The 10,880-nt window shown below is 42.4% G+C and overlaps 1 protein-coding gene across 1 annotated transcript; it reads left to right on the plus strand.

Annotated features, from left to right (window-relative positions):
* The first annotated feature begins 8,536 nt into the window (after positions 1–8,536).
* LOC147463863 (uncharacterized) lies at positions 8,537–10,635 on the plus strand. The gene is made up of 3 exons (XM_086529649.1): positions 8,537–8,959; positions 9,074–9,126; positions 9,197–10,635. Exons 1-3 carry the CDS (start codon positions 8,839–8,841, stop codon positions 9,254–9,256), a joined length of 234 nt encoding a protein of 77 aa, XP_086385775.1. The 5' UTR covers positions 8,537–8,838; the 3' UTR covers positions 9,257–10,635.
* The last annotated feature ends 245 nt before the right edge of the window (positions 10,636–10,880 follow it).

Here is a 10,880-nt window from a genome sequence, read left to right on the forward strand (position 1 = left end):
GATGTGAGAAGCCGTCATGGCTTAAAGGAACAAGAAAACGGCCACGAACGCCTGGCCGTTCCAGGAACTCATCTGGTAGTGGGCATGGTGGTAGGGCACGAGAGTCATCGAGGACTGTTGAATCTCCACCTCCTCAAGATATAACACCTAGAAGGAGAATGAAGCAATGTGCCTAACGTTGGAGAGAAGAAGAGGGCCAGCAAACAACAGAGTCCAATAGGGAGCAGCCGTCGCGCCACCAATCACAAGTAGGACCATCCAGGACTCGGGTGGTCCATACAGACATTGAATCAGAGAGTAAGCCACCATGGCTACGAGATAAAATACCGTGCACACACCGGGTGGCCGTTGGGGGGAAGACATTGCCTCAAGGCCCTTGCCTCAAGGCCAGGGAGCTCTCCCCACACGACAAGAGTGCAAGTCTAAGTTTTTCAAGAAGCCTAAATGCCGCCCGCCAGCAAATGTGCAAGTGCCCCCAAGACGACCGCAGCGGCGCCGAAAAATAGCAAGGGCATTTGCAGAAATCCGCCACTACCAGAAGACGACGGAGCTTTTGATTCAACGCGCCCCCTTTGGTCGCACTGTGAAGGAGGTGCTTCAAAGCTATGGAAATCAGTATAGAATGCAAGCAATAGTGCTAGAGTCTATTCAAGAAGCTGCAGAGGCCCACATCATTTCGGTGTTGGAAGATACCAACCTATGCGCCATACATGCAAAGCGAGTGACAATACAGCCAAAAGATATGCAGCTTGCACGTCGATTGCGACGAGACTTCGAGCATTAGCCGAAGTTACCCCTCTTTTTTTATTGCACACCCTTATCTTTGTAATGATTTGACTTTCCAATGACAATATGATCAACAGTTGTGTCTACTGTGTCTATTATCTTTGTAATAAAATGACTTTGTAATTTCAAGTTCTGTATGTAATTTCAGTCAATTTCAGTAAATTTGTGCTTTTTAAGTACCCTTGGGGGTAGATAAGCCTATAAGGGGCAAAAAAAAGCCTAGCCACAAGGGCGCGCAAATGGCCCATTCATCAGTTTTGGATGGGCCATTTGCGCGCCCTTGTGGCCAGGCTTTTTTTTGCCCCTTGTAGGCTTATCTACCCCCAAGGGTACTTAAAAAGCACAAATTTACTAAAACCTATTGGTTTTGCAACATTATTTTACATGGATCCTTGTGGACACCCTTTTTTGGCCATTTCAATCTTTGAATTCCCTATAGGATATCCAAAAAAATAACATATTGTGAAACCAAGTGTCTATGCAACATTAATTTGGATTTTTCAAATGTCCAATGTAATTGGACTTTTTGGTGCAGGGGTGTACTAGGTAGAGCTAAAGCAGGTGATAGTGTGCTGGAAACTTCATTTCATAATTGATTTCACCTTTTCTAGTGTCCTTGAGTGTGAACATATGCTGGAATTGCCATAAAAAGGGTGCATCTAAATTAATGATGCAAAACCAATTCATTTCAATAAATTTGTGCTTTGTAAGTATCCTAGGGGGTAGATAAGCTTACCAGTGGCAAAATAAAGCCTGGCCACAAGGGCGTGCAAATGGCCCATCCAAAACTGATGGATGTGCCATTTGCGCGCCCTTGTGGCCATGAATTTTTTGGCCCTTGGTAGGCTTATCTACCCCCTAGGGAACATAAAATACCTAAATTTATTGAAATTGACTGAAATTACATACAGAACTTGAAATTACAAAGTCACCAATCAAAACAATTTTCATATCACCAATTGAAACAATTTTCAAGATTGACAAATCACATTCAAAAGAATTTGCAAGATAGAGAGAAAATTTCAAATACTTTTTTTTACTTCCAAAACGGTGATTTTACATCATGTATCTGAGGAGTTCATAATTTTTTTGACCATTTCCTGGTGCCTATTTTGCGCATAAGGCAACTCCCCAGTCAAGAGGGACTGTGCTATGGCCTTTGGGTCAGTTGAGCCAATGGAAGCATGTATCCCTATATAGGCAAGCACTTTACCATGAAAGCCAGTGCCAAATGCTGTGCATACAAGGGATCTACGCACTAGGAACACTTGATGCGCAGTTTGAGCAATGATGCTCAAACACAAAAACTTGCTCAAAGCTTTTAACGACCAAGTCATAAAATGGGCTTGGGGAGTAAATTCATTATGGATAATGGCCACATCGCCAGGGGGGAGTTGTCCTAGGTAATGCGCAAGGGAAGCTTGAGGTCCAAAGCCCGTCCGCTTGCCACCCGTCCTTGCAGCAGCAAAATCATCAACCTCCGCGACATCCTTTCATAAACCGGTGAAGGTTGAGAAAAAAGACAATGAAGGATAAAATAGTAACATGAAAATTAGGATACAGTTTAACTCCTACTCCTTGTCGTCCTCCTCCCTGTTTCCCTTTGCATCCAAGTCAATGCTCCCATGCACCACAGATACAAGCTTTGGATCATCAGATGGGAGTTTGCATAATGGCATAGGCATCCTAGCAACCTCAACCTTGGCTTGCGTGGCTTGGAGTTCTTCATCAGCCACGTGCAACTACTCTGCTTCCAGGACCTCCGCACATACAACTGCAATAGTGTCAGCAACAGAGTCCCCATCTGACAAGAGCTTGCTTTCTAGGGCATCTGGCGTATTGTCTAAGGGACATTTGGTACTGTTGCATAGCACGCTCAAGCATTCATCCATGCCCAAGCCAAATGATTTCTCCAAATCATGCAGGAACACTACTCCTCCCCATCCACTAACACTGAGGAGAAGCGGCTGATTTCTACCTCTGGGATAGCCACATCCATCACTGGTAGTGGCAATGGAGTGTCACTAGGGCCAGCCGCAACTATGGATTTCTCGACCACTTCCTCAAGACCCCTAGGGTACTCGAGCCTGTGTGCCTTTCCTTCCGCTGCAGGGTTCATGGGGATAACCTGCTGCTCCTTGGTGTCCTTGATAAAGGACCCAACCTAAAGGTGTGGTAAGCGGAGCTCCTCCAAATCAGGTTCCTCGCTCACCAAGAAGATAAATGTTGCGAGTTGAGAAAGGTACTCCACCCCCAACTTGCGCTTCTTGAGCGCTAACACCCCTGGGGCTTGCTCGTCCAAGTAATGGCCTGCATCGGTTGCAATTTCTTGGAATCGTTGCAACCGCTTGGAGAATGGGCGATCACCTTTGTGTATATAGCGCAAAAGATCGCAAGACACCCAGATCCCTACATGTGGGGGGATAGATACATAATATTTTATGATGTGCTCCTCCATGAACGCAAAAATCTCGACAAATGCATCCATGTGAAGGGCAACTGTGGCATCAAGGTTAGGGAGACGAGTAAAAAAGGTGTGGAGATCCAACTTCCCTTTGTATTAAGTGCAAGATGATGGCACCTCCCAAAGTGTAATCACTTGCCCTTACAAAAACATACAAAGTTCTTGATAATCTTTTAGTCTAAAATTTTGTCTCTAGGAAAGCATTGTTCGAAGGATATAACTAACATGGCTATGGAATATGACAAAGGTTTAGCCAACAACATTGCATTGATTGTGACAATTTAAAATTGATTTTGACAATTTCAAATGAATGTCTAAATAAAAAGGTATGTAACAGCCTCTGATTTTTTACTCACAGCTGACAATGTAGTGACACAAACACTCAAAATTACACACTGTCGTGAGAATGACATGTTCTCACGTATTATAAAAATTTGAGAAGGACTCTGAAAATTCCCCCATGCAAGAAAACTCTCATGTGTTCTTTTCTAATTTTATCAACTAAAATGGATCACCAAAAATTATAAGAGACATTAGACAATAATAATTCTTACCGAGGTCTTCACGTTATATACAAATGTTTTGATCGCAATCTATGAAGCATAGTATCATGTCAATAGAAGTGTAAGCTGTGTGTGTGTGTGTGTGTGTGTGTGTGTGTGTGTGTGTGTGTGTGTGTGTGTGTGTGTGTGTGTGTGTGTGTGTGTGTGTGTGTGTGTGTCAATACCTTGGCCAACATATATGTCAATTATGCTGTATTTTTTAAAGCTCCAAAAAGTGTGATTTTACGGAAACTGTACATCTAACGTTGTGAAACCTTTCAAAGCAAAAGATCTCTCTCTCTCTCTCTCTATATATATATATATATATATATATATATATATATATATATATATATATATAGAGAGAGAGAGACACACACAATTTGTATAATTTTTATTTCTTTTTGTCCCTTCTCCCCTCCCTAGGTGATAAATACATGAGCCACATAATTCAAAGGAAAAAATATTTATAGTCTTATGTGACAAGGCCACAAGAGAAACTAAGAAAATCATTTTCCGGCTTTGCTCGACTCTACTGTATGTCAAGAAAAATTGGTCCTTGATATGTAGGGCTGGCTAACCTCAACACTACTAACACGGGGATTTGAATGACCCCCAAGCGGTGGGATTGATGGCCAGGAAGTGCGGGCACAGAAACAAAGGCGCGTGTAGACGTTGATTGCTGAAAAATAAACAAGGGCAACAAATGTAGACAAGGATACTCACTTTATGATCAAGGGTGCTCATAGTGGTTTCAACAAACCACACGTGCCTGTGTGGGTTAGCTCGTTAGTCTCCCAATTGCGAGGTCATGGGTTCAAGTCTCCCACCCATGTCCATGCGTTGACTTTTTGTAGACCCTTCCCCCGCCTCTAGATTCGTGTGCACACTTCCCGATCGTCGATCCCACCACTTGGGGGTCATTAAGGTCCAATGTTAGATAGTGTTGAGAGGGCTAGCTGATGTATTAGAAGGACTCCGGGCTTCTCTTTCACATGCACAATACTTCAATGAAATTGTACTATAAGGTTTTTAGGACCAAAGGGAACAAATAATTTCTTGTTATTTGGGGAGTGTTGAAACAAAATTAAATCATGCTTGGTTTGATTCATTGGTCTCAATATGTCTACCACAAAAAAAACTGAGAAAAATATTGACAGGTTTCCTGGATATTATCTTTCAAAATGCATTCATTGCAGGATACAAACGTCTGCTTGGCAATACTCCTATTAAATAAACTAGTATGTGATCCGCTCATTGCTGCAGCCAAGGGGTATGGTTCAATTTTCGGTACCCCTCCCCCTCCTCTTTAAGGTGACAACATCTTCAAGTATTTTTTATGCATTCAATTCAAGGTAGTGATAGCCATAACTTAAATGCTTCATTATCTACAATGAGGTTTTGCATTCTTTGTTGTACATCTCTTAATGACATCAACTTTGTGTCACAATAGAAAATGCATAGAGAATTGAATCAACATAACAACTATAATACATCCATAAACTAAAAAGATTACATGCAGTGGAGCTAGAGAGAGAGAGAGAGAGAGAGAGAGAGAGAGAGAGAGAGAAGAGTAGAAGAACATGGCTGTAATTTTATGGCAAGAGAGAGACACAGGGAGAGGGAGATTAAAATAAAAACAAAAATCTACTCCCATTAGTATAAGTAGTCTCTTTAAGCGTAACTTGCAGTTGGTCACTTTTTTTTTTTTGTTGAAAGCCACTAAATCTTAACTGACAAAAAACTTGTGACTTCAAAATGACAATCTGCGAGACGCTGCATTCGGCACCCACAAAATCCATGGTCCCACGCAACAAACACTCCTACCAAAACGTTGATGCCCCTCATGCAAGGTGTACAATACAATACTCCAATTCTCATGTCTATCCCTATGAGAGTATACTGCATTGGCATGCAAGCGATCGCCAAGCTCACAAACCCGTATGCGAGTTGAACCTGGATTACGGTTCAGTGCCACATGGATATGAAAGTATCCTTGGGGTCCTCCAAAAAAAGCATGCACTTCCATAAAAATGTTATCACTATAATAGTGATCCCTCCAAGCCAATAGGTTAAGGACAATAAGTTCAATAACCAAACAAAATATAGAAAGAAACTGTGCTTCGTTGATATTCCTTACCTAACAACTTCAAAGCTTTCAATAATGTGTACTACATCATGCACATTGAGTGGGCCTCTCCAACCAGGTGGATCTACATGACAAATTTGTTAGTTCAAATATCAAGCTAAAAAATTTTCAAAGCATATAATTAGATCTAATTACCATAGATGTGATGTGGTGGATGATGAAGCATCCAAGTAAACGTAGACAATGTCCAATGTCTTCTAAGAGGAGGCATCTATAAATAGAACATTCCACCCCATCTAAGAAATACCAACATAAGCTTTGCATGGCAGTGAAAGTGCATAGAGAATTGAATCGACATAACAACTATAGTATGGGACCCATGTATTGGTGCAAACCAAAAGAGTGCACTATTAATACCACTAAAACTCTTAAATCTATAGCAAACCATTAGCTCTCAACCACTCCCAAACATGCACAAAGAGTTGCACAAATCTACTCATTTATGTAAATATAAGCCATAAACTTTCAATATTCTCATAATGAGATGAAAAACATGTAAAACATCTATAATTTATGAAAGTAGAAATTTCACAGATATGCAACAACTTAAAGATGGAAAAAAACACTTAGATTTGAGATTTTGATTCCTTTTTTGAAAACAAATAACCCAACTGCAATACCAATGAACCTGCATACACCAAAAATTTTATTCATGATTGGCATTGTTCATGTAGACTCCATACAAAATGTCAAAATCCATCGAAAACAAACTAAACAATTTGTGCATACCATTGCCATACAAAGGATGCTTTGCTGTGGAGTTGTAGTTGATAGCACATACTAACTATAATAATACTCAAATTCTCTATACCTATCATACATTGATCACCCTTTTTGCAAATAAAACCCCACAAAGACTATTTTCTTCTTTGAACCTTCCATAAGTTCTACATTATACACATCTTATGGACGCACATCATAATAGAGACGGGTTGGTCACTAATTTCCAAAGCAAAGAGATCCATAGGAGAAAGTTTGATTTTTGCCAAGAGGACACAACTTTAGGTGTATGCATATGCATCAATGCACTAAATTACCGAGTTCAAGTGGTTTAAACGGTACACGATCCTTGTCTAAAGTTATTTACAATGGTGATTACAAACTCATAATGGGGTCTAAAAATTGCTACTCCCAAATATTTGGGATATCAAAAAATCCTTTAAATCTAAAGGAGTAAGACAATTTCTACCTATAAATCTGATGATAACTTATAAATGAAGTTTTGGTAGCGGAAAAATATTTTGGAATCTATCCAGCTTTCAAGTATTTCATTTCCACTGAAGCTCACGTAGCTAATAATAGATGTAGTAATTGAAGCCTCTTTCTTAATGACGTGTTACTTTATGTTTTCAAGGCACAAATGCATTACTCCATATTGTTTGGACACAAATATAATTTCAACTAACATTGGAGAGAGGGAATGGGGAACATGCCCAACACACAAACAAAGGCCTCCCTATAGCTCAGGGTACTCACAGCACCCCTATCCTGTCAAACACACCTTCAAAACACGCACGAAATGCTAGCAGAGCTCCACATGCACCTCACCTAATAACATGCACGGTTGGAACTACCACAATCGAACACACCTATGCCACAATGTTCAATCCTTGCCCTTCAACACAGACAACACCTCTCTCTCTCTCTCTCTCTCTCTCTCTCTCTCTCTCTCTGTGCAAATCCACACAGTGATGGCTCGAGGCGCACACACACTTCTACGCGACACTGCAAATTGCACAAGAGCATAAGACGAGAGCAGGGGGGAAGAGGGAATCGACACCAAGAAGCGGGCAATGTTTCTTCACTTTACTCAAGATGATCCAGTACAACCGGCTCCATCGGCACAACCTCGACGAGCACCCCAAAAAAAAACTAGAGACGACGACCTTCATTGACACCATTCTGATGGTAGAGATTCTTCCTTTGCTTCCTTGTCGCCACGCACAAGCGAGAGCTTTTCTCCTTGATGAGTCGAAAAAACCTTCCGTCTCTCCAAGAAAAGAAAACTCCCTTCTTCGTAAAAAAAACCCCAGTCCCTCCTTTTGTTTTTTCCCTCTTGATCCTTTTCCCCCAAGGGGCAACGCAGTGCCATCGTTGCTCCCTTCTCTCTTTGGCTAAAAAATTTGCCCTCTCTTTTTTTCTAACTTGAGCCAAACCCTTCAACTTTCTTTTTCCCAAAAAGGGTTTCAAAGGGACATCTCACCTGCGTTACATATCTTTGTGAACCCACTTAAGCTTTTTTATTTCCCTTTACTTTTTGGCCTGCCCAAGGGGCAAAGGCTAAAGAGATGGCTTATCTTTTTGCTGACTAAAATAGAAAAAAATTGAGTTGTATTTTAAAGCATTTTTTAATAAGCCCAAAATGCTCATTGGTTGAAATAAGATAGTGGGCACTCATGTTAAATGAAGAGTGTGTAACTCTAATGATGGACATGTCTTTGAGTTTTCAAATGTTAAAGATTTTGGGTTGCCTCTAATGGAAAATATGTGGGTGTAGTTTTGAGCTTTTGGGGGGTTGGTGAAGGATCCAATGTGGTATGTCAGATTCTTATGAATTTTGGGAAAATGCAAAATTGAGGTATCTTTGGAGATCTTCCCTTGAGTCTCTCTCTTTCTCTCTCTCACTCAACGAAACCAAGCTCTCTCCCTTTCTTGTCGTTCCAGAACCATTTCGTTCCCCTTCACTGACTTGCTCTGCATGATATCCAGAAAGCTCTACCTGTCGCTCACCGCCTTCTCTCTCTCTCTCTCTCTCTCTCTCTCTCTTTTGCGTGATCAACAGTTTTCTGACCATGATTGGCAACAGTGGTCCGCAAAGACCAACACTGTCAGTGAAGGCAGAGGAAGCGAATTTTGTGGCCTAGCTCTCTAGAGTTGATGATGGAGATGAGGAGCTGATGGAATGGGAAGAGGAAGGGATGGGGCCTGAGAGGGTATGGCCGGAGAGATTGAGGAACGTCATGCGTGGGGGAGAGATGGAGGATCCTCAAGCGTGGGATCAGGGTAGCAAGCTCCGAGGTGGCCGGCCAAGACAGTAGTACTGCTTCTACTATTGATAAGGTGGTGGATGTGACGAAGTCCATAGAGCGTGAGAACGTGGTGCTGGACATTTTCTACCCACATGCGCTGCAGACGAGAGGCGACGAGATGGCGCAAGAACGCCTGGATCGGCTGAACATGAGGAGGTATGCGTTCTTGCTCGCTCTGTTCGCTGTGCAAGCACTCCCTGCATCTGACAAGTGGTCTTTCTATCAGATAGCAGGCATTCTGCATGGCCTGCCTCAATATGCCCCTTTCGACGGCATGGAGTCCTAAATAGTGGGGCAGCTACTGCCAACATTACTCCCCTCTCTTCCCCACTTGGCACCGCCCCTACGTGATGCAGCTCTTGGAGCAGTCCATCAGCCGCCAGGCCAAGGTCCTCGCCTCCATTGTCATCTCTGACTCCATGGAAGAGTAGGCCGTCCTAGCTCCGCTTCCCTATTGGGACTGTGCTAACTAAACCACTCGGGTCTTAGGCCTCCTTGAAGTCTTCACCTCCACTGAAATCTCCCTTTGTCTATGCCTAGAAATCCTTTTCCAGCACCTCCATTCCCAACCCCCCTAAATCCTTCGTTGTCCCCATTGATGTTGCCAAGCCCTTCAACTCTTCTGATGTTTTCAACCCCACCGCCAGGCCCCACTACTTTGTGCGCGGTCAGGGTATCCCCTCACCCCTCAGCACTACGTCCCTACTGTGCGCCATGTCACTGCCACCTACCAGTCCCAGAACGACAAGCTCAATGTCACTTTCATGTGTAATGCCAACACCACGCTGATGGAGGGCGTGCACGCAATCTTTCACCATAACCAATGGCTGCCATTCTCCAACCACTTCTGGTCCGAGAAAATGCATGGCGATGGCAAACAGTATGGGCACTACGCATCACTGGAGCTGGTGCACGACTTGGTGCACACCATCGTGGGCGGCACGGGCGGGCATCTGGCTTACCCAGAAATTGCCGCCTTGACCCCATTTTCTTCTTCCACCATGCAAATGTGGACCGCCTTTTAGCTCTGTGGCAATACTGCTGCCCCCAAACCTGGATTCTGCAAAAGCCGCTGCAGCTCAACAGCGAGGGTCCAGAAGATGAGGAAAAGCATTAGCATTAGCTTTTCATTTTTTATATGTGCATGACGTCACTAGTCAGTTTCGTGCTGGATCTTCATGTCCCTTTGCTAACAGATTTGGGCGTACTATGTTGCATTTCTGTTTGTGTGCAGCTAGGAGGGAGAGCTCAGATGTGGTGCCATGCTTCTCCGTAGGCCCAATTTTCTTCCCACACTTGGTTTATCTATTCATGGTTCACTTTCAATTTTCTATGTGTCGCTAACTCTGATAAGTAGCCAACCTATGAAGTTAATGTTGTTTCTAAACGATGAGTCTCTCCTCTCTTTATCTGTCAATGCTCTTGCATTATCTCCCAGAAGCTTATTTCCAAAAATCCTTTTATGATATGATCTATTTGCCATTTATTCTCCTATAAGTAGCCAACCTGTGAAATTAGGTTATCCCCCAAAAGCATGTTTCGGAAACTCCTTTTATGATATGGTGTATTTGCCATTATGATATGGTGTATTTGCCATTAACTCTCTGATAAGTAGCCAGCCAACAAAATTAGGTAATTTTTAAAAAAATGATCACTACAAAATCAATTTTTTTTAATGAAAATGATCTCTCTCTCTCTCTCTTTTTCTCTCTCTCTCTCTCTCTCTCTCTCTCTCTCTCTCTCTCTCTCTCTAGTAATAGTAGTATTTTTGTTCTAGTTCTTTTGTACCCAGACATGGTATCAAATTCACTATTTTGTAACAGATTGGTCTCATAGGTCATTTTGGCCTTTTGAAGATGTTAACATTTCATTTCATTTCATCTCTCTCTCTCTCTCTCTCTCCTCTCGTG

The sequence above is a fragment of the Adiantum capillus-veneris genome, chromosome 2 (genome assembly GCF_014529385.1).
Source record: "Adiantum capillus-veneris isolate H3 chromosome 2, ASM1452938v2, whole genome shotgun sequence".
Classification (NCBI taxonomy): Eukaryota; Viridiplantae; Streptophyta; class Polypodiopsida; order Polypodiales; family Pteridaceae; genus Adiantum; species Adiantum capillus-veneris.